General features: G+C 36.0%; 1 protein-coding gene across 1 annotated transcript in view; it reads left to right on the top strand.

The window, feature by feature from the left end:
* Window positions 1–667: 667 nt before the first annotated feature.
* LOC149548464 (F-box protein At4g00755-like) overlaps window positions 668–25507 on the top strand; it is a 53845-nt gene continuing 29005 nt past the window's right edge. Inside the window, exon 1 of the mRNA XM_089792524.1 lies at window positions 668–1163. Within this exon, the coding sequence (XP_089648650.1) occupies window positions 1016–1163 (148 nt within the window). The 5' untranslated portion in view covers window positions 668–1015. The remainder of the gene's footprint in view (window positions 1164–25507) is intronic.

Below are 25507 nucleotides of genomic sequence, written 5' to 3'. Positions count from 1 at the left end.
TAATTTAAATTATTTAAAATATATAAGCTTCTCAATTTTGTTAGTTAAATATTCTTTACATTTTTCAATATTCTTAATTAAATATTTTTTATTATCAAATACAACCTTTTACCATTAGATGAAAACATCCTTCAAATTTTCAATAGTTCTCCTAAAAGTTCAAAAAAAAATTATACATACACAAATTCTTTTTTTTCCCCTTCAAACTTGTACTCATATTTACAAAAAAAATAACATATCATGCTTAATTTCTATTTATGAATTAAAGACCAACACCAAAAACTTCTTTACATGTCCTTGTGCCCACAACACCATCAAAAGCAAGAACTTTGGTGCTTGCACCTCTTGTTATTATTACTAAATTGATATTTTTATAAGTAAAAACATTATTTTTTCTTATATAAATTTTGAAACATAAAGATTAATTTATATATTTTTAGTGAATAATACATTTTTTGTGTCCTTGTTTCGATAGGGAGAAAACTAATCACTATACAACACTAACATTTCCATCCACCACCAACCTTATCCAGTGCTTCACTGTACTATAGGCTCATTTCATACGCAAGCTGAATATAATGTTAATGGAAATTAGTCAATTTGGGAAAGGCTAGGATAGAAGTAAAATAGAAGAGTTTGTGGAAATAATGGAAACCAACAATAAAACGCTTCAATTGTGACCATCACAACCCTCCAAATTCGCTCAACGACAGCAAAACACGTCACATCCTGCAATCACGACCTTCCGTACTATCCTAATCTTCACAGGGTGGTCCTATGACACGTGGGTTTCCATCTCCCAAGCGCCTTCGTGAGGAAGCAAGCCGGGCTGATTGCCGACAATTAGAAAGAATTTGAACCTGAAGTGGCGAGTATGTACCAGGGACTATAAATTCTTTAAACCCTGAAACAGTATTGCTTCGCCTTTGGCTTGTCAAACCCTCCGTTAGCACAGATTAGGGGGAGGGATACTCATTTCTTGTGATTACAGACACAGAGGGGTCGTAACAATTGCATGGTGTTTTCATCATCAATGGAGGAAATATCCCCAAGCAGATTGGAGCAGCTGGACTGGGGCGCGGCTACAAATGTCATTCGACGGCTGAATGAGCCAGCTGACATTGCTCGTTTCGCCGCTGTTTCAAAATCCTGCCGGAGAATGGGTAAGAATTCATGCATTTCAGCTCTCCTGAAAATTTGCCTACTTGGGTTTCGGTTTTTGAGTTGCAAGTCCGTTTGATTGCATGCCCATTTTTCAAGATTTTAATTATAATTCTTATTTGTGAGTTTTTGCCCTTTTTAAGCAATTCTTTTTTGCGTTCTTGAATTGGATGGGTTTTTAGGGTTTTGCAGGTAAAATGTTTTTGTAAGTATTTACTACTTTGATTGGGGTTGAAATGCTGGCTTTCTTTTTCCGAAAAGGGGAGGTACCGAACTGCATGCGAAATATTTTATGCAATCTGGAACAGTGAAATCAACAGATTGATGGGGTTTTTGGTCTTAACTAAGTTACCATTTTTACTGTAAACAGTTTTTCGGAGAGATGAAACTAGTCCGGAATTTAAATGACTTTTCCTTGCAATTGATGCTTCTGGCTTTACTCGACCAATTGTAAGAACAAAGACCGTTTCATACAGGTCAATATTTGAGGAGAAGGCAAAATAAGAAGAGCAGAATTAACTAAAACTAACTGTGCTTATTTGTTTACCCTCCGTCGCCTCTAGTAAGGGAGATGTGTGCGGTCAGATGAGCCACTTAAATGTTTGCCACAGGTGTTGATAGAACGCCCACGGATTGGCCAAATGTGATAAGAAACTCGGGATTCTTAATTAGATGGTTTGCATTTATGGGATTTCAAGGAATGGCCCCATTAACTGCCTCTATTTTGCAAATACGATGGATTTGATACGCAGTGTGGTTGGGTATATAGACGTTGGTCTCATGAAAAGTCCTCAGGGAGTTACGTTTAGAATATGCAAAAAGATCCATGATTTACGCTCTTCGAATTGCCTTAAATTTCCAAGTAATGCACACATAAACAACTGAAAGCTACTGTTTAAAAATGTTTTAGGAACCCAAAATCAATTTTAAAACCTTGGACATTGCACATTTGCATTTGCCGAAAGAAAAGACGAATGGAGGAAAAGAGCCAGAAAGTGGGGTAGAGCAAGAGAAGCAATTTCTGAGATATCAATTGGAGAAAGTCCTTAGAGGCTATAAATTGTTTCAAGAAGTACCGAAAGGACTGGTGATTTTGTTTAAACTCCCTTTGCAAAGTCGTACAACCTTAAGGCTCAGAGAAACATTGCTTGACTCTACCTGTGGTACGATGATTTGCAAAAGTTACAATCATGGACATCATAATGCATGCTGCATCACCTCAAAGGTTTAGGCACTGCAAAGTGTGATAATGTCATACCGGCAAACAGAGCAACCAGCCTCTCCACATTTGATTTGAATGGAAGAACAATAATTGGATATCAGATTTTGATAACGCTTGCATAAATGATCCCTGTGGGATGCCCATAACGGCATATTGTGCCATCAAAATAAAAGTCTGCTAACTGAAGACATGTTGTTAGCTAGGATATTAACCAATTTGGAGGGGTGGTTGTATCTCTTAGTGAATTTTTTATAACAATAGTTGCTTGGAGTGAAAAATATTAATAAAATCAGAGTGCCATTGCTTTAGTTACCTTGAAAGAGGACACAACAATTCTTGGTTAAAAGAGGACATTCCCAATCAAAGATTTACATGATAGCATGGGGTGACATCCTCATTGAGGAACAGTTAAAACTTAATACGTACTCCAAGAAAGTATATTTGATATGAAATTATTTGTTTATGGATAGGGAACAGTTGAAACTTAATACGTACTCCAAGAAAGTATATTTGATATGAAATTATTTGTTTATGGATTTTCTATGCATACTTATAAATTTATAATTATACCTATACATTGGTCTATTTAAGTTCATTCAACCAGCAGCAGGTACTTTTCTATTGTATGTGGTGTGACCTTTTGCCTTGTACCCCTGCATTCTGTTGTCCTATTTTTCATTTTAAATTGTATATAAGCTTCTGCAGCTTTCTGTGAAGAAATGTTTCTTCTGTGGTGGACAATGCATGCAGTTGTAACATTATTGAGATAAATAAGAAGTTATATTTTTGCATATACTATCATCAGAATTTTGCACCCACTAATTATTTAGTCTATTGAATTTGCCAAATAAAGTACTTGTAATTCAAGATTTTTTCTAGGGTTTTAGAAACCCCTGAAAGGGACATCCACATCAAACTCCTATATATATAGCTACGGAATGTGTAGCTTTGTGATTTGTGATAATTTCCTATTATGTTGAAAAGTTAAAAGTAGAACAATGGAAAGTGGTATAACTCTACCAACATTAAATGTTACTCTCTATAAAGCTTTTCCTTCAAGATTTTTTTGTGATATCCTGTAAAATGTAAACATTGCAGTCAAAAAATGAGGATATTTTTTTTCATAAATTCATGTTTATTGCGCATTTGAAAAAAATGAGGATTTTTTTTATAAATTCATGTTTATTGTGCATTTGATGCATTTCATTGTTTTTACCCTACTGAGAAAATAAAGTTTGCCTCCTCAAAAGTCCATGTTTTTCTCTTACATGTCACATTTTGTAATTATTCTCCCTTTTGACTGAAAAATGAATTGAAAAGAAAATACACCCCTCTTTTGTGATCTTTCTGATCTCTGCCCTTTGTACGTTGAATTTTTGTCTTTTCAATCAAAAAAATTGAAAGAGAAAAGATGGCCTATTGTTGCTATTTTTCAATGTAGACGTCTTCAATCAAAGTGTTCAGAAAAGAAAACTAAGAGCTTCTTACATTTTTTCAATCCTCCAGATTAAATATTGTGTTTCAAATTCTTTCAATGCTCTAACAGCTATTTTGGCTACAATGTTTTGAAAGGACCATAAGGATAATTTTGTTTATTTTGTTTGTTGATTTGGTCTACATGATTGAACAAAACCTTAAGTTGGGAGAGATGATTCTGTAGGGAGTATAGTGGTTGAAAGGATGCATAATGGAAGATTGGTTCAAGTTACCTCCTGTTTATTATAGTGCAATTTCAGGTTTGTGGCTCTACATGTCAAATATTATGATGTAAAGACCTTGGAGATTTGAGGTGTTAACAATGATTTGAAAATGAAGCTCGGTTTAAACTTCATTGGTGAGTGCTTTAGTTTATTGTTGTATAAACAAGTCTAGACAATGTATGTTGAAAAAATTGAAAGCATTTGGAGTAAATATGGATTGCCTTACAAATGGAGAAATTTTGGTGTAAAGTTGATATAGTTCTTCAAGTCAATGGGATAGGGGAATGCATGGAGGTGGGGATGGCATTTAATGGGCAACAATTGTTTTGTTGATGTTTGTAGATGATAGGGAGATGACTATAAATAACTTGAGCAAAGTTGAAACTAAAAATGGCATTTTTTTTAAAAACTCATTTCAACATGCTGAATTTGCAATGCCAACCCTCCCCCTTTTTTACCTTTTGAAAGGGCTTGAGCATTTTCCCTTACATTGCTTTTTTCAAATTTTATGCATCAAATGGACCACCCTCTCTAGTTCAAAGAAAGGGGGATTGTTTGCTCCAAGTTCCCTAGCCCTTGAGATGGCAAAGCTTGGCATATGGACCCCCCTAGATGCATCCTTACGGAAGGCTAGAGTCAAGAGCTTTTAAATAGAGTTACTAAGGCGACGAGGAGTAATAAATTCAAGGAAAATTTGAGCATTTTGACCACCTTGCTGAATCAGGTGATAGGACAACAAGAGGCATCCTCATGAAAGGCTAGAGTCAAGAGCTTTTAGATAGACTTACTACAATGATGAGAAGAAATCAATTCAAGGGAGATTTGAGTATTTTAATCACCTTTTTGAATTGGGTGATAGGACATTAAGAGGCTAAGATACTTGATCTTGGAAGTTCTACGTATTGAATCTGATACATAAGGCTCAATAATATGTATGATGGGGTTATCTATCAATGATTGCATAGACAAACAACTTTACAAGATAAATAATATTAGTAAGTTTTGTATGATATCATATCTAGTGTATAGAAAAATTACGACGAGATTATTTATGAGGCTAGTGAAATTGGGCAATCTAGAATCTTGCTATCTACAAACATCGACCCTAGTTACCAAATAAATAGATTAAAAAATTTAATGGTGGTCTTGTTTACTTTGTCAATTTTGCATTTTTTTCTTTTTGATAGGTAATCGACCGAAGTCTAGATTATTTATTGTTAATTTATTATTATTGTTAAGATTAATGATTATTATGTATTAATCTTGAGTAGATTCGAACCTAAGACCTCTTTGAAGAGAGGCTCACAATTTACCGTTGCGTTGTAGGCTCTAGCCTATTGTTTTTGCATTTTAAACAAAGTATTACAAAAGGATTTCTCAAGAGGCAAAAGGGGCAATCTTTTAATATGGGTACATTTTGCTTTTGATTTCCTTGATAACCAAGTTATCAATTTATTTGTAGAATAGTGTAGACAAAATTTACATGCTTATGATCTTTTAAGGTCAAAACATGAAGTTGGGGCCAAGTTTGATGGTTAAGTGTTGCATATTTTGCATGTTCTACATTATATCATTCCTTTTGTGTCTTGGTGAGGGAGTATGCGAGGTCATGTATTGAATTTGAGAGGTAATGTGTGGAATACGAGGCATTATGTGTGGGAATACAAAGGGTTCTTGTAGGTGGTTTTCTATTCACAATGTATTCCTGTTGTGTTCCAATACCATTTAGCTTTTCATAGTATATTCTTATAAATTCTTGCAATTAAATTTGGATTAAGCCTAAGCAAAAGAGAAAAATATGTTATTGTGTTGTGCATGGTTGAGACTTGAATTAATAAAGTGAGTGTTGTTAAGTTTAATAATTGTGTTATTTTGGCATTGTGCCATTATTTGTTTTTATACATTTAAATTTTTGTTACCATTTCTTCTCCTACATAGGTTTACTGATATCTTTTGGGTATCTCAACTTTTGTTTAGCCAGTTCTTTTAGAGCTAGGGATTCAAAACCTTTTCTTGAGTGGGAAGTAGGTGAATATTTGGTAGTTGGGGCATATTAGCTATTTAAAACTTGTTTTTTTGTATAGTACCACTATGCAAGTGAATATCACGTGCATGAGCAGTTCAACGATGAGGATTGTGAAATTGAATGGCCAAAACTTGGAGTGATTGAATCTTAACATGGAAGATCATCTTGTGAATACATATCAATGGGTGTTTGTGTAAATAAAGAAACCCTTGCATGTGACACCATAAGATTGGATGAAGATTAATAGGAAGGTCTCAATCTAGTTGTGCCATTCAAATCTAGCCTTGTACATTAATTTATACACCCATCTGCAGTTTGTGGGCTTCTTCCCTATTGGAGGATTAGAAAGGAACAAAGTGTTTTCTTTAAAAGACTAAGTTGTTCAACTTCTATAGCATGTACCTACTCAGGTATACCTTTAGCCTTTGCATAAGATTAGAGATCATAAACACTATTAATGTTGGCCATAAGAGAAAACATAATTGCATTTTGCTGCTTGCTTGTTTCTAGCTGATCTACATATGGTTCTGGCTCACCATTTAGGGAGAAGAGTACAAGTACCATCATCTAATTCTAGGATGGTTGATAGTGCAATATCATGTCTGGGAGACTCCACAACTTCAAAATTAGAGTTGTTTGAATCCCTCCCACTAGGTTGACCTAATGGAAGACTAACATATAAATCCATAATTTGTAGAGGTTGGTTCAGGACTCAAAGTAGGAGAAGAGAGTTGATAAGGCCCTCATTTTTATTAAAGACAACATCCCCATTGAATTTGAGATGATCAATGCCTACATCAATCAATTGACATGCTTTGCGGTTTTCATTGTATCCTTTGAACATGAGCTTTTGGCTCATGGAATCCAGTTTTGAGCACTTGGCATCTAGAATCCAAACATAAGCTGAAGAGCCAAAGACTTTCATGTGAGTGATTTTAGGCTTCTTGGAGGACTAGGGTTCCTCTAGAGTCTTCTTAATGGCTTGTATGGGAGATGTATCTAGAAGATAGACAATGGTGTAGAGTCGTAGACTGCCTCTTGACTAAAATGTTCTTTGGAACATATCTATGTTTCAATATGGATTGGACAATCTCGGTGATTGTGCAGGTTTGATAAGTTGATGCTTGATGCTATGTTGTGCACTAAATTTGGGAAAATCAGACAGCAAAATTCCCCCCCATTGTTTGACCTAAGAGTTATTTATTTATTGAACTTACTCTTTTTCTACCAATACCTTAAACTTCTGAAACATGTTAAATACCTTTTGATTTCGTTAAAGAAGATGCATCCACATTTTGCAACCAAAATCATTGACAAATAACAGAAAATACTTGGACCTAGTAATTGGAGGAGTGTTCATTGGCTTACAAACATCAGCATGAAACAATTGTAATACCTTGGAAGCTCAAGTATGGTTATCCAAAAATGGAGCTTGAAGCTGCTTTCCAACCTGATAATCTCCACAAACTCCATGATTCTAAATCTAAATCTTAGGTAAGCCAACAACCAAATTCTCATAAACTAGTTGAGATAGTGTATGTTCAGATGCCCATGCTGTTGCCAATGGAAGAACTTTTTCCCACCATATCATTTTCTTGAGAATCATCAATGTCAAATGAGTCAATAAAGATCACAATTCTTAATATGCACAACAATTGTAGTGCGAGTCTTTCAATCAACAATATTGGATTTGTGTGAACTGAATACCACATCTAGTTGAGGAGAGTGCCTCATAATCTGAGTGATAGAGATAAGGTTGTGTTCCATGCTTGGGACATAGTGTACATTGAGGAAAAGTAAATTCCTTTTGCCAGATTGAATATGCATGTTGCTCTATTTGACCACATTATACTCCTTTCCTCAAAAAATAACTGAATGAGGGAATGGTGTGTATTCAATATTCAGTGGACCAATCTCGAGGATTAGTAAAGTGTCAAGAAGCACTTGAGTTGATGTACCAAGCAGATGATTTGATGTAATCTGCTGGGCATTTGGCCATAAAGGCATATAAAACAAACTCCTTTTGCTTAGGGTCCTTAGTGTGCTTTGCAAGATTGACCTGTCGTTGAGACCCTCCTTGTTGCTTCTGATTAGAATCCAAGCAATGCCAACAATCTTTATTCATGTGGCCATACTCGTGGCAATATCTGCACCGAATGTTCTTGGAATTGTCTTGAGAGTGACTTGGGCCTTTTTTTTGAGATAACTGATTGTAACCTTTGTCCTAAGAAGAGGAGTTTGTTGTGAAGGTCTATTTTGTGGATTATGAACTAGCACTATTACAAATTGTTGTCTTCATTGATTCTGCTGCAAAAGTTTGATACAAAGATCTAGGAACTTCAAGGCTACATTAGTTGTGGTAATGTTGAGCTTCAATAAAGTGCCCACAAGACTTCTTTAGACTTTTTGGAGTGATTACTACCACATCTTCTTCATCATTTGACTGATCACCTTGAGTTATCTCAAATATCCTCAATTGTCATATCCCCCCATTTCAAACCCTAACAGCATCATTCCCTTTCTGGAAATAAGATTTAATAATAAATAATAACTAAAATATAAAAAATATAATAAGTAATAAATAATATAAATCAATATAATCTTATAATTGTAATATATAAACGTCATACATCTGAAATATTTATACTAATTAAATATTTCATAATATAAATCTAATACATTTTATAACATTTATAAAAACAATTAAATAAATTGTAACAAATGGATAAATGATTGGCATTTAACAATCATTCTAGGAAAGAAGCTATATATATTAACTATGTAATTTTTGAGTCAAACTCATTGACCCATGTTTCATGAGTAGTGATTCACACAAACCCAGCTCTTATGAGAATAAATGAAACACTTAGCACTCATTGGATCTAGGTGATGCTCACAGAGGTGAAGCACTGGGACTTCTCGGGAGGTCACCCATCCCAATACTAGTACAACTTGTAGTATATCGAGCATACACATATATCTTGATTGGGAGTTGATATAATAAGCAGATGGGGGAATACTCTTTGCCACCATAATCGAATTCTATAGATAAATTCTTCTAATGGACAATACCTGCCAAACATAGATAAAAACTAGCACTTTGGATTATTCCATTCCTCAAAAGTCATTATATAATATTATTGAACAATCAGCAAATAACTGTCAACAAATTATCATTTAAGTATAGAAACAACCAAATGAATATTGCTGTGCAATAACAATTAAATTAATGGCAACACCATTAAGATATTGGAAGGCCATGGATCAACGTCTTCTATTATCTTACCATTATAATATTATCTTAAGTTAATACTAATAGTGACTAGGCACTGATAAACTGGCATGATAAGGAATGAATAGTGGTTATGAAAATTCAAGAAAAAACCATCAATATAGGTCAGCAGCAACCTAATATGTAAAGGTTTGATGCGATTATTGTAAAATTAGTTGGCAAAGAATGCAGACTAATCTATGAAAAACAAACAATTGTTATGTAATAGCAATTGTCAATAATTAATAGTTCTTGGCTGGAAAGCACAGTGGAGAACATTCAAATAATAGTTATCAATAATAGAGGCAGAGAGACATGAAGGGAGAGGGCATGAGACATGTCTTTCACAATTGTCTCATCAATCCCCAAAATAAGATATAAATGGCATTTCACAATCTCTAAGTTGGAGGGCGAACATTGATTATTTTCTTCGTGGACCGTGGGGATTAATGGAGCCAGATTGAGGGAAGTTAAGAGAGATCAGCACTCTATACAAACAGAAGACTGATTATATAATCAGAGAGCAGGGGAATGTAATTGTTAGGAGATACAAATGAGAACAAGATTGAATTCAGTAATGTAACACAATACATAGCAATTGAGACTAGACCTTGTTGGCTCCTGATTTGACAAAATTTAAACTACCTTTTATGATATCAGAAAACCTAGGAATTAGGTAGAAACCATATTGGGTGTTCTGAAAACAAAGTAAAATGACCACCTAACAAGACATTGGAGTCTTTTTCACTTTGAACTCCACAAGATTCAGACGGGTTTACCTTGGAAATTCGATCTTATTTACTTCAACATCAATATTCAGAAGATGAATTCCAAAATAACAGATTACTTAGCCGTCTTTCTTCTAATTCAATGATAATGAAAAGATGATAACTAGCTATTTTACCAAACCCTGGACACCATGAATCAAGTATAGGTTGACAATTATTACTTAGACGACAAAACATTAAAAAAATGATTTATTATAAGTTTTCTGCATTGTGCAAAACATTCCAATCAGATCAATTCACAAGGATGGCCAGTGCCTTGTCCATTGGGCTAAAACTCACAAAGATCACACACTTTGGATCTTACCTTAACACTTTGTGTTAAGGTTTATCTATATTCATTTCGAGATCTCATACTTATCATATCTTTGCTTTAAACCATAGTGTTCTTTCAACTTACATTAAACATTTACATAATCCGTTAGATTATCAACAAAAGCAAATTAAAATTACAACTGAACTTAATAAACTTTGCTATCAAATTTCAGAAAACAATATAGAGACAAGAAAAGAGACGAGCTGGGATGAAATCAACTCTCTGTATTTGTATTAATTTCTTTGAAACTGTATACAATTCAGTGATCAACTCTGTTAGACATTAACACACATAGACTAGCAATTGATAACTTTTGTATTCAATTCTGGAACAGATTTATAGTATGCATGGACCGACTCAAAATTTACATAGACTCATGCAATAAAAGAAATTTGGACCATCCTCTAGCCTTAGAAACTCACTTATATAGTGTGAGTGGCAACAAGCTTCCGGCATAGAGGGAAAACGACAACTGTCCTTAGAGCAAAAAGGTTACACAATAGATGAAAATGTCACATTCGAACATTCCAAGAGAAGAACAAAGAACTTATGATCCTTTTCTGACAACAAAATGATTCCCTTTATTGGTTACTTTGTGGTGGGGCTGATTCTGTTGTGGCATCTTCTTGTCCCTTGACTGCATTTGATGATTGACCTTGTTCGTCAGGCTGTGGCTCCAGCTGCCCTTCTTCTTTTGTATCTGGCTCTAACACTTGAGTATCTGTTGCAGGTTGTTGAATAGCTGCCATGTCATCAATTTGGGTGGCCATATCAACTGTTGCAATCTGTTGGTCCTTTTCTGTCATCTGTTTGAATAGCTTCATCAACCAACTGCATTTCTTCAGTGGTAGTTGCTTTGTCAACACCTTTATCTTTAGCTGCCATCTGTAACAATTGTGTTGCTGGAGAGAATCTCCCATCCACTTGTTGAAAAGTGTGTCATCTGGCCAGTTGAAATCCATTATTTCTTTCTCTCTCCTTAGGATATCTTTCCCTAATTTCTTTATTTCAACAAAATCTTCATTGAAAGAATCAAAGAATAATTGCACCTGCACTAATTCTTCTGTAGTTTTGGCAAACCAAATATATTTATCTTTGTTTACTACCTCATTCATTCTAATACTTAGGAGCTCCTTCAACTCATTTGCCCACTCTTCTTTGTCTTTTATACAAACCAGATTTTTTAATGCATGGGGAAAGAGGTCAAATTTTTTACTGATATATTTAGAGAAACAAAATTTTAATCTTGTCTGCAGCAAGTCCCTCCTATGATCAAAACTCAAGAGATCACTAGCCTGATCAAGAGTCTTCTTTATTTGGTCATCAAAGTTTTCAGTAACAGAGCAACACAGGGCAGTTAGAACATCATCTCTGCTGATCCATTTATTCAAAATTGGTCTCAGGTGGCTTTGTTATTATTCAACTCTTTCCATATATCCACCAACCTTGACAATTCTAAGTGAAAGAGAGGCCAATTGACTCTATCCACTAAATACAAAATTTTGTCTCTGATTCTATCTTCATTTTGGATGCCCAACTCCACATGTAGTGACTAGATCTTTGCCTTTTCTTCATTAAGCTCATCAGTTGTATAGAAGTCTGGTTGCTGGGGCATACTAGGAATTTCTACAATGGGACCAAAAGGTGGCAGTGGCACAGGGGAAGCTGCAATTCTTAGCTGACTAGACTGCCTACCCCTTTTCCTCTTTCCAAATTGCTTTTCCATATTAGCAATTGTATTCTCCAGCTGATATATTTTTCTGCCCCTTTCATCAAAGGCCTCCAACACCACCTCAAGTTTCTCATTCAATTCAAGGAATTTATTTTTATCCTTGGCTGCTACTACTACCCCAAAATCAGCCATTTCCTTATTCATTTGGGCTACCTTTTCACTGTCCACTTCTTCAACTCTGAGGACCATGAGGCTACCCGTATGCCTAGAATTTGTAGTTTCTTGGGCCCTTGCCATATCCCTATTTTAAAAGGACCACATGACCAAAGCTTTGTGGCCAGCAGTGCACTTTACCCCTTTATGGGCTTCCTTTACCTCTTAGTTTTAAATTTTGCTTCCTTCTCCTTCCTCATTGCATCAAAGATCATTATATTAGCAATGTCCCATTTTGGCAGTATCATGACTCTCGAATCCTTGAGTAACTCTACCTTCCCCCTGTAGGGGTTATCTGGCTAAATTCTTGCATCAGGCCAGCCTTGACCTCCTCCTCTATATCAGAGTCTTGTCTAGTAGGTTGCTTTGCCTTTATCTTTTTGCAATTGGCCTCAAAATTTTCAATGTTATTTCTCCACAAAAACTAGATGAAGGCCCTAGATTTAACAAAACTCTCATCATCCGGAAACTTCTTTGTTGCTTGCTCTACAACAAGATTAATCTCCTTCCCTCTGAAATCTTCTACAGTGAGGGCTAGGAGTGGCATTGGGGGCTTTTTAGGTGCTCCTTCCTCTACCTTTGCAGTAGTTATTATAATGTCTCCTTGACCTCCCATTTGTTTTAACTGTTCCCTTAAGGACTTCTCATTATCAAAATGGAGGGGAGTCTGTGAGGGGGAGTACTCTTCAACCCTAGATGAAGAACCTTGTTCTAATTTTTGCTTTTTGGTAGTTGGTGCTGAGGGAGGGCTTTCTGAAAGTTGTCTCTTGTATAAAGGGACAGGCTGTATATTCACACTTTTGGCCACAACATAGCCTGCCTTCCACTGTAAGGTATAGTGCCCAGGGCTTATAATTGCTTTGCTTGCCAACCTTTTCTCAATTTCTATGGCCTGCTCTGGGTAGGCTTGTATTAAATGGCCTTTTTCTTATTTAGGGTTTGCATGAACCTAGCAAAATTATTCAGAAGTTTATTAATTTTATCTCCCTAATATTTGATATCAGCAAGGGGATCATATTTTCTATCTAATGCATTAATCAACTCTAGAATCCTAGCATACACTTTCCATTTTTCTTTTCTTACTTGCTGTTCTTGTAATGAAAATTCATTTCTAATAATGTCTTCAGGAAAGTAAACAAAATGTTCATAAGATCTAGCTTTAGTCCTATCTTTGAACATATCATAAAAATCCTCAGGATCAATAAAATGAGGATGGGACTGAGCCATTTGATATCTATCCAAAAACTTACCTAAATGCTTCAATCCTCCCTTAGTGAACATAAAATTGTGGATGATAGTGAAGTGAGGGAAAATTGTGCCTCTGGACCTGTCCACTAGCTCCTTTTCTTCCAGTCCTCCTATCTACCATAAGAATTTTGCAATCCCAACCTTCAGAGGTACTTGATAGGGAAGAGCATGAGGCTTCCCCTGGAAACCATACACTCTGAAAATAATAGAAATAGAGTATGGGATGATATCTCCATAGTTGTCGCTCACTTTCAATCTCTTGGCATGATCCTTAGGTCTGATTAGCTCCAGTAAGGGCTGGGGTATTTTGGGTTTATTTCCTGTCAACAATATCCTTAGCTTGGAAGCAAAATATCTACTAAATCGAACAAAACTAGCATCCGTTACTTCCTAGGTCATGTCAGCACTCCACCGCTGGACAAATAGCTTCTCTCCATCTTTATCCAACTCTAGCTTCATCTCCTTAGAGAAAGCAGAAGCCCCTTTGTACAAACACATATACATCAACATTGAATACTAGCAGAAGGGTTTTTCAACCTTGGCCTTACTGATGCTAGTTAGCCCATTATGAATTTCTTCTGCAATATATGAAGCAAAATCAGATATGGAACTCATACCATATTGCAAAGTTTGGACAATAGTGAAAACTAGGGATCCCTGGATGTGATCTTGCTCATCCATCCCAAAACTCTGCAGAGGGAGAAGTAAAGTGCTTGTGCCCTAGGGTTAAAGTATTTCCTTTATAGTAGCTTAGGGGTGTGAGTTGTCACCAGTGGTAGATGCCCTATCTTCACAAAGTGTTCTTGCAGTGGCCCTCCTTGAAGGTACACCCTCTGAGCATCATACTGTGCCTGTAGGTCATCCATGTCAATCTTCTCATGTAATGCGTGGTTAAGTTTAACATAAAAACCTCCCTAATTGCTTCAGGTATGATCCTAAAGTGGTTTTCCCCCACATGATTCTTCACTACTCTTAGCACTGGATCATATCTCTTAGCTATCATCGTCAACAAATCATCATCGAAGAAGACGCTAGGGACAACCAACTTCCCAATATCAAATTGCCAAACATTGCTTAATGGAGTGTCGTTTTTCCTTTCTGAAAACCATTTCCGAAACAACTTCAAACCACCAGTAGATGTTTTTGCATCCCTCAACCAATTTGCTTTATCGTAAAAACCCTCACTAACCAACAATCTAGGGTTTTTGGGGAGTAATTCTTTCCCTTTGGCTGTTTCATTAGTGGAAAAGGGCGATTGTTCCAGAAAGTCATCAAGCACATTCCTATGCTGGTAGTCCACCTTCCTAGAAAAATCTCTTCAAGGAGGCATTCTAATAAAATTCAATTCTGACTGCGATTTCCTAGATAATTAGATTTTTTCTGTATTTACCCACAATTTTCTTCTTTCAGTTGAAAACTCTGTCCGCACCAATTCACTATTTGAGAAAATCACACCCAGAGCTCTGGTTCTCTGCACTTCAATTCTCTTTCACTTCGTGACTAGTTATCAGTTGTATCGAAGATTTTATGCAATTTCCTTTGCACGAATTTGCTTTGATACACCATCAATGCTTCAACAGTCGAATTATGAATGTTATGCCGAAAATTTGAAATTTAGTTGTCAATCTGGGCACAATTGAACAGTCTTGTTTTAAACTTTGACTATATTACCTTTTTGGCAAGTTGGACATGTGTCAAGACGTCACATTCTCGCTTTGGCTAAAGTTCGAGCACCTTCAAAATGCGAGAAGCAACGATCGTTGATCTTCATCTGATCAACGATCATGAAAGATCCTAGCTGTTGCTGCAATTCCTTTTAAGGCTTTGGGCCCATTGAGACACATGTCTTGCCGTCGCGTTCTTGCTTTGGTTAAAGACCATGCATCTTCATTTTGCGAGAAAGCAACATCCGTCGATCCTCATCAAAAAAACGATTAAGATCTTTGCTTACGATAGTATGCATTGTGTGGCCCACATGGACACGTGGCGACTTCTCACATTCTCTCTTTAGTTAAACTTCGCACAACTTCATAATGCGAGAATGCGACAACCATCGATCAACTCAAGATCTGACAGTTTTGAGAAATGAAAGTCTTTTGTTATAATTAGCATCTATGGCCAATCAAAATGCTATTTGGAAAATTATGCTGACAACATTTTTTTGTGGCTTGCAACTCAGTTTGGCCCCACAAATTCCACGCGTCAGCTTGTCACATTCTTGCTTTGGTTAAAGTTTGAGTACTTTCAAAATGTGGGAATGCGATGGTCGTTGATCTTCATCTGCATCCATGGCTGGGAAGATGCTCGTTTTTATACTGCTTGAAACAAAAAAGGGCCCACAGGGATAGGTGTCATGCCGTCACATTCTAGCTTTGGGTAACCTCCTTACATCTTGAAAATGCAAGAAAGAAACAATCGTTGATCTTCATCTCGTCAACGATCACGAAAGATCCAAAAGTAGCTCATTGGAAAAGTTTTGAACAAGGAAAAAACAATATGCGGGCAACCACGAGATGACCTTGGATTAAGGAAGAGTTACAAACTACGGTAAAACTGAGATTTCGCGAAAAACCATATAATAAGAAATTTTTCGAAGGGTTTTAGGGCTCTATTTAGATCTCCTACACATTTGAAAATGCGAACAATGTTAACAAAATTTCAAAAGGAACCTATGGCATAAATTGATAGTAGGGCAATACAATTAGGGATTTTCTAGGGCACAATTGAATCAAAAGAATTACATAATCACAAAAGGATAACTAGATTTTCACAACAAAATTTTAAGCGATTTTTACCATGTGAAAAACCAGGTCAACAGACCCGAGTTATAGTGATCATGTGTAATGATTGATTTTATTGTTTATATTTAGGAAACAAAGGCAAATCTCTAAATGTGTTGAGAAGACAAATTGATACTTATGATACACACCAATAGATTAATGTGAAGAAAATATATTAGAAGATTACTCATAGGCAGAAATGAATGAATACTGAAGGGAAATATAGGAGTTTCAAACATTCAAGCTTTCCACATTTTGGCAGTCATTTACATATTAGATAATAACTTTTTGGGTGATTATTTTTTTTTGGACTTTGTATATCATAAAAATTGATTATTTTTTTTTGGACTTTGTATATCGTAAAAATTGAAGCTGCTGGCAAAAGTTCTAAGGTAAAGTAGAAAGGGGACATTTCATTAATTTTTGTGAGATGCTCATGTAAGGAAATCCTCTCATCCATCATGATCAAGAGAAGCATGTTATTCACAAAGAACACACAACTCTTGTCAGACATTTCATGTAGGCCTTTCAAATATTCCTATATTTCAGCAGTTGTCTTGCCTAAGAGTACCTAAGTCAGCTGATTATCAGTGATCAACAATTAAATGAGCATCACGGCTTCTCAATTCTGCTCATCAAACTTATTCTGATCTTGACTTGCTGTTGTAGGATGAATAGACTTTCCCTGATTAATCTGGTTAAGGCACTGGTATTCAAAAACTACTGTTATTCACTACTTGCAAAAGTTTTGACTGCATTCCAACATTATGCTCATCAAAGAAGCTATCTTTTGTGATTTTTGCAACACGAAAAATGAGCTAAAATCGAAGAGGCTTAACTGTGATCGCATAAAACCTAAGGCATGAATCCCAATGTACAGAAGAGGCAGATTTTGAAGCATGAATTCCAAGGCAAAAAACTAGAAATATTTCTTCAAACCATAGTTCCAAGAATCACGGCGATTCATGCGATTCACGCGATTCGGCGATTTGATTCAAGCCAAACGATTTTTTTTGAATCGGTGAATCGAATCAGCGATAAAGGGTTTATGAAATAAGTTACTCACTAAATTTCAAGGGTTTTTTTAATTTTCCGATTCATGGCCGATTCGATTCCGATTCATGGCCGATTCACGATTTGATTCGGCCTTGCCGATTCCGATCCGATTCCGATTCTTGTTACTTTGCTTCAAACCCACAGTTAAAATGCCATCTTAAAAGTTCTGGAAGTCCTAGCCGCAGAGAAGAAAGAAGTACAGAAAAGTTGAGATGCAGAAACCCTTGCTGGGTTTGTAAAGCCAAAATCCTTCTTGTGGGCTTGAGATCTTGAACAGAGAAACAATCTGTGGAAAAATGGCACCCAAAGCTGCAAAGTACCGAGCCCTAGCTGTTTTTTGTAAACCCAAGGTCAAAATGCCACCAAAAAATTGCAAAGAAGGAAGAATTAGAGAAAATTTGAGATGTAGAAAGCCTAGGTGGGTATGTAAATTTGATTTCCTTCTTGCAGGGCTGAGAACTCAAACAGAGAAACAAATTGCAGAAAATATGGTGCCCAAAACTGCAAAATATATGAACCCTAGCTATCAAAACATGAGCAGAGGAAAAGATAAATGGCATGCAGGAAATTGTGAGAAGAAAAAAGTCTGAAGTGTCACGGAGAAATTGAGATGGTCATGCGTGAGCTTGGAAAAGTAGAAACACAGTTGTGCGGGTCACATGTCTAGGCAGAGGTATTTGTGTCTGAATCTCATTGCATTTATAAAAAATGCAAAAATGTGAGGATACCAGTGTTAGAACAAGAATCCTTCTGTCATGTGTGGTGGAAAGAAAAGGAAAGAATGCTGATCTAAAAGAAGGCTTGGAGCAGACAGCTTGAATAGGCGAGCCAAAAACTCTAGACAATAGACCTAAAATTTGCACTAAATTTTTTTGACAATTTTTTAGAATGAAGAAATTTCAAAAAAATTGTTCCCACTCTGATAGCATGTTACAATGGTAATTGGTTGTATATTATTCAAAGATTGAAATGTACATGTAGGCAATTATATAGTTGATGTTTCTAACAGATACCATTGATAGTTGAAAGCAAAATAGAAAAAATTTAATATACCTAAAACTACAGTGTTGACCATAAATAATAAGAAATGCCAATCTACTTCTAATAGGAGACAATACCTCTCAATGAGTTGAAAACACATCAAGCACATAGTCTATTACATATTGAGAGACTAACCCACTAGGCGATGAGGGCTTGATATAAAGGTCCTCCTTTACTCTCTTCCTTGATCTGCAACCTTTTCTTGGATCACCTTGGGTGGTACTATTTGTAGAGTATAACATTTTCTTGCACCCTAGAGTAGAACATTTTCTAGTTGGCTCTCATTTTTCCTCTAGGGCCTTATCTTTCCAATGAATGCACCTGTATGCAATCATTTATATTTCTCCACCTATTCTTTCTTTCATTTCTATCAAATATAAATGCAACTTCTTATCAAATCCTCCTCTTGATATTAGTGTTTATACCCTGATGGCCTACACTATACATGTTATTGATGAAGCCTTTTGGATCATATGGTTTGGCTTAAAGAGGTTCCATTCCAAATCAGCTAGCAACAATCTAGACTCAAAATGGAAGCAAATAGAGGATCCCAAATGCGTGGTCACCAGAAAATTCAAACCAAAAGTTTTGTCATATATGAGTCTTATAGCTGAAATAGGAATAGTTCCTTGTGAAGCCATCAATATGGCATGTCTCCTCAGGTATCTAGAAAAAATGAATAGATGGCCTAAGGTTGTCTTTAATGATCTCTTAAGTGAGAGGTGTTGAATGAAACAAAAGAACATGTGGATGAAAATGACACATTCACTTGGATGCATGTCCTAATAATAGCAAAGAAATAAAGGTCTTTGTTACAAATAAAGCCCTGACTCTATGTTGAAAAAGGTGTTAGGGAGATAGATGAAATATTACTTCGAGGAATTTAGTTCCATTTGCAACTCTAGACAAAAGATACATACAGGGGCTGATATCCCTTGGGGAGAAAAGACACTCTTAACTCAATCAAAGACTACCTCACATCATCTTCCACGTGAAATTTTTGATGAAGAAGACCAAAAGAGACGTGGAAAGAGAGAGTTTGTGTCTTTCTCACAGTTAAGGTAGTGGAAACAAAAACATTTTATTTGGGAATTTCAATCTTACAATGAGATTCGGGTGGAGTACATAAGTATTTTAGTGTCAGCTTTGTTATAGGATGTGTTCAATGAGGGGACGATTGAGAAAAAGGGGACATTTATCAATATGCGAAGTATTTTAGTGTCAGCTTCTAGCTTGAAGACAAAAATATGTGTTCAATTAGCAGGCAATGGTACAAATTTAAACAATCAGAATGCATATATTATAATGTGAGGAAAGGTGTGTTGAACACCTTACATAAAAATGCTAAATCTGTTGAAATAAGAATGGTTTATCTTAGAGCTTTGGGTCAAATTGTTGAAAGATTTTTGTTGCCACTATATGCTTATGCAACATTGATATTGGAGAAATATTTAGTATTGGGAAAATTAAGTATTGAGTATTTTACAGTACAGAGTATTTTACTTTTTTCTTATCATGGTTTTGAAGCTTATGGTTTATGTAAATGCCATTTGACAGTTTTGTGCAAGCTTGTTTCTATGAAAGCAAGCACATGAAGAGTCGTTGAGGTTGACTAGAGTAACTTATTCTTTGTTGGTTAAGGTTACATTAAGCACCTCTTGTAAGTTGCATATTTAGAGGCATGGATTGGGATTTATGGCTACATGGTTCTCATTTTGTTGGTTGTGTGGAGGAATGCAACTAAGGTGCTTGATTTTTCTCAAGTTTGTATCAAAAAACTACATGTGTAGTGCTCTTGGATGTTGGGTTTTTTGCTTTGTGAGTGTTGGTTCCTGATGGTATGTTTGTTATTATGTTGCATTGTGGATGAGTACTTGCTTTGCCTATTTTTTTTTGCAGCTCTGGGACAAATTTTAAGTTTTTATCTCCACATGACAACACGTTATCCATAGGACACAAATTTCTACAGAAGATAAATAAGATTGAAATTTTAATCAATCGCATACAGATAAGTCTAATTAGAACGCCAAATGGTTAGACCAGAATAGGAGACCATAGAACATATAAACAATCATCAATGGACAACAATGACAAATTGAAAAAGGCATTTAATGATAAGGCTATGTTAGACAATGTCTTTAGAAAGCCTGATAATGTGAGATCATAGGTAAGAAAAGATCACTCTCAACTTGATAGAGGTGGCTCTAAATAAAATCGGGAAAGCCACAGACACTCCAAGACATAAGATCATGCAGGAAGGAAAAGGATTAATTGACCCTAAACTAGGACAACCTAGCAAATCTAGAGAACATTCTAAAGCTGCTTTAGGAAAGAAAAGTTGGTGTGACTGATCAAATGCCAGAACCTATTTTTGCAGAGAATTGAGTCTGTAGAAATATTTGATTTCATAACAGACATAGAGATAAAAATTCAATATCAGAACATGTGTCCATGTGTAGAAATGAATGAGAAGTATGGATTTGCACATAAATGATGAAGGTATAGAAGAATGGGAGGAATGTGCTAAAATAGACATAGAAGGGTTTGATGAAATACAAAAAGAATCATTGAGTGGAACACAACCCACAATTAAATGAGGCCAAATTCAACTAGTTGATATGTCATAATATTGATAAATTGATTGATGCTTTGAATGATTCTCTCATAAACATATTTTGAAAATAAGCCTTCATGGTTTGCTCAAAAGTTTCATTATGCTGATGCTAGGCCTGAAGATTTTAGAAGTGGTCAGGACATTTCAGGAGGGTAATTATGCTATTGATGAACCAGATGAGGTAGATGGGGAGGAGCGTAGTGGAAACCTTGAATTTCTTCATAAGGCCAAGATGCAGGCTGACATCTCCCTCATGGCCGATATGTGGATTTATAACGAGATAAATTCACTAAAGGAGCTGGTCAGGGATCTGCAAGGTACTCTTGAGGTAGAGAAAAACAAAATGGAGGAGCTGGAAGCAAAGGTTGGGGAGATTGTTGGTAAGCTCCTGGACTATGAGGCCAAACTGCGTCAGCTTGTCAAGATCAGCGAGCAGAACATGAACATGGTTAATTCTAGCTTATGTGCCGCTGCTGCCAGCTTGGGAAGGAGAAGTGCAGAAGAGATTGTTTCCCCAGTGGCAGCTTCATTTAGTGTAGGTCCCAGTAAGTATAAGGCTGAGTACAAAGAAGGCGATTGAGATGGCTTCGGGTTTGAATGCTAAAGAATCAATTGAAGAGGTGGCTAGTCTTGGGAAGAACCTGGCTAAAGTTGTGAAGGAGCTTGTCTAGAGCGGTGCTGTATCTTTTTGTTCTTTTGGTCGTTCTTCATGCTTGTGTGGCCCTGGTCTTTGGTACTGGGGTCTAGTCCTGATCGGGTGTGTTGGTCTCTGTTTCTTCCAGTAGCAGTTAGGTGTTTCCCTTAGGGGATTTTAATTTGAACTGTTTTTTATTATCACTGAGGTTTCAGTTCCTTGTAAAACCTTTTTTGTTGTTGTTAATATGGACTTAATTCCTAATCTTGCATAATTTTTGTATGGGGTTTCGGGTCCCCTCAAAACCTGTTTTGACATTAACCCAAAAAAGGTTCATTATGCTGCAAGGTTATCCTCTGGTAAGAAGAGAGATAGGTGGCAAGGATTAGTTGATCAGAGGTCTGCTATGACGATTGATGAGTACAGACATAGTAAAGGTTGAGAATATGGCTATAGAGGACATTACTGATGCACGTTTCACACAGTTAAAATTTTGTATTATACTACAATATTCTATAAATAGAATAACTACACTATTCAAGAAGAAACTTCAATTTGTATTCTTGGAAGCTAAAAAGATTACCTCTGTTCCATCAGTTTAATTTGGTGTTCTGAGTAATATTTGTTTTCTGCAAGACTTCAAAATCGTGGTACTGCTAAATGGTATTACTTTCTTGCAAATTAGGAAGATGGACATTGCAGTATATTATTAAAAAGAAAAAGGTAATATCTGGAAGCTGCACTTTTGTAGATTAAAAATCTTTCATTACAACTAAGCGACAGACTCAATGCTTCTTGGAAGCTATTGATGACACCATCACAGATTACGATTCCATTTATAATCTCAGAGAATTCTGCAAGCAACCACTAAATGATAAAGTTGCCAAATTTACAGAGATAAAGCTAGTTTAGGAAAAGTTGTTCATTTAAAGAACTACCCAAGTGTAAAGTCCTTGCAAAAGATTGCAAAATTTTGAAGAGCTAAAAAATTAAATCCTGTTAGGAAAGAAAATTTCTGAAGGAAATATTATAAGACTCCTTATTTGTTAAAGAAAAGATATAGTCCAAGAAAAATTCCCATGCATGTAACACATTTACAAAATTCACATAGTTATGGCTTCATACTACAAGCTCCAGCAACATTCCTCCATTGTACTGCGTGATGAACTCAGCCAATGTGATATCAAAGTCATTTTAGGTCCAAATAGGGTGTACCCAGGCATCTTCTTTCCTCTCAGTTACTGCATTATCCTCTCTTAGAAGCTGCAAGAATTTGTCCTCCAACTTTAGAATGGTCATATAATTAGAATTTTTGAGTCATATTGCAAAACTTTGCTTTGTGTATTGTTTGGTTTGTTTTGGGTTGATAAGGTCATTTAAGACCATTCTTAAGTGTTTAGGTGACTAGAGTTGGAAATTGCTGAATTGCCAACGGTGCACAATCACAAAATTGACAAAATGCAAACTTGTAAAAGTATCATTAGTGTTAAATGAAGAGGTTGTGGTTGGTCAGGTAGTTAGAGAATGATTGTAATATGATAAATATTTAATGTAACCTCGAGCAAAGGGGTTGGAAGGAGATGAAATGAAAGAAAACTCATTTTTAGCATTTACACATTCTCCCTTGCATATACTGTGTAAACAGTGTAATTCAAGAGGTATAGCTTGCCTGGTACAGTTTGGGTCTGAAACTTATATGGCTGGAAAGATGATTTTATTTCAAGATATCCTTTGTTCTCTCCAGTCCTACATTCCTAAATAAAAGGTTGTTTGATTGGTCTAATAAGCCTCTCTTCTTAACAGCCCTGTTCAGAATCTAGGAGTTCTAGTTTGATTAAATATTTCATTTCTTTTGGTTGGTATTTTGGAAAATGATAAAAAATTCAGGAACATTTTATTTTCATGCCATCTGAAATCCCTCCAAAGGGGAGTTCCTAAATATTTGGTTAGGACAACAGAAAATTTTATTGCGGCAGGTCCTCGACATGTTGCGTAAGGCCTGTTAAGCCCTTTTCATTGAAGGTCGAAGTCAAGGGGATGTTTGGTTTAGGCAGTGGAGGAGCATTCCAAGTGGGAAAGGTGTTGGGTTGTTTTGAGAGTTAGTTAGAAAAGTGCAAGGTTGGGTGTGTTGCTTTCAACTAGAAGCAAATGTGCTCACAAGTGTCTAAGGTGTGTTAGGATGAACCTAGTTGTGGTCGTTGTTGAACCGGTATATGAAATGTGTCCATTTAAAATCTGATTAAAGTACTTCCTCTGCATCATCTTAGAGTGCTCAAGAGTCTCGATTGTAATATCCCAGTAGGATATTATCTCCAAATTTTTCAGAATAATTTTCAGAACATAAACAAATAAATGACACAATGTTAACCAGCAATATAATTAGTAAATTCTCATTAAAATGCCTTGGAAAATGTTATTGCATTATACATAAGCAATACAATAACAAGATATCAAGGCCAATCTCAAATATATAAAATATAGTCAGATTGGAAATAACAAAAAAATGCACCTGTAATTCGAAGTGTGAATTCCGATATGAATCCACCACAAAGATGAATTGAGGCTACGTCCCATGAACTCAAGAAGAGCCTGAAGGTTTCTGTCCTCAGGATCCTCAACCAGAGAAAGCTAGCAGCTTCCCAAATTTCTCCAAAGAGAAACCAGAAAATAAGTTTCAAATCCAAGCTTAGCTGAAAAGGAACGAGACTCCCTCTTTTAATGCTCAAGAAGTGACTCTTCAACTACCTTCTGTCTTTTCGTCTTATTCTGCTTTGTCACCTTTAACTCATTTTATAATATTAATTTGACCATTTTATAAATTTGCATTAAGCTCCGTTAAGCCATGATTAAATTTTTATGGATTGGACTTTAGGATTTCTAATGTCCCAAAAAGGGGACATTACAAGTCCTCCCTCCTCTCGATTGCTTATCCTCAAGCAATTTATACTAGGATCCCATATAAATCTGCAAGTGGCTTTGCAACCAATCCGGAAAACATATTTGGTAACATGGTGAAACTCCTGGATCCCAATAAAATTCTTGGATCCCAAGTCAATCTCTGACACTCCACTGTGTCTGTAGGTTGCGTGACTTTGATCATAAACCTCCCACAATGCAAAGAATACCTTGTGTTGACCCCTAGATCCCAAACCAGCCTATCAGTACGATCTTGGGTGTACAATTATATGATCAATGAATCCCCGACCTTTTGAATCAGCCAACTGAATGAATAGATGCCTATCACACTGCCCATGCCCAAGGAAATCAACTCAACATGACTCAAGATGCCAGTGTCATTATTTGGCTCAACAGCAAGAATGATAATGCTATCACCAATATGTAATGGAATTGGAAGGTAAACATCTTATATGGAATATGTCGCAACATGTGTAGTTGCCACTCATCTGCATGCAACTCACTAACCCCTATAGGCCAAGCCAAATCTGAAAATGTACTCATAGTCCAAGTAGGACAGCCACTGATAACTGAAGTATGTAGAAAGGTAGAATCTCCAATCAATAAGTAGGCGGCTGCCATATCATAAGAAATTGGTGATAAATCTCTAGGTAAGTTGTAAAACCCTTTGGGCACTCTAAGGACAACTCTAAAATATCTGCTTCACCATAAGTATCATCACTTAAATCAGCATCTTCATCAACATAATGATCATCTTCACACATAGTTTGTGAAGTAAAACTACTTGGTTCATTTTCTACCACATGATATGGTGAGATCATATAACTGTTGTTGTAGAAATCAGAACTCATG

Source organism: Cupressus sempervirens, chromosome 7 (genome assembly GCF_028749045.1).
Source record: "Cupressus sempervirens isolate cs-2001-9-10 chromosome 7, ASM2874904v1, whole genome shotgun sequence".
NCBI lineage: Eukaryota > Viridiplantae > Streptophyta > Pinopsida > Cupressales > Cupressaceae > Cupressus > Cupressus sempervirens.
This window is presented reverse-complemented; position numbering and strand designations above follow the sequence as displayed.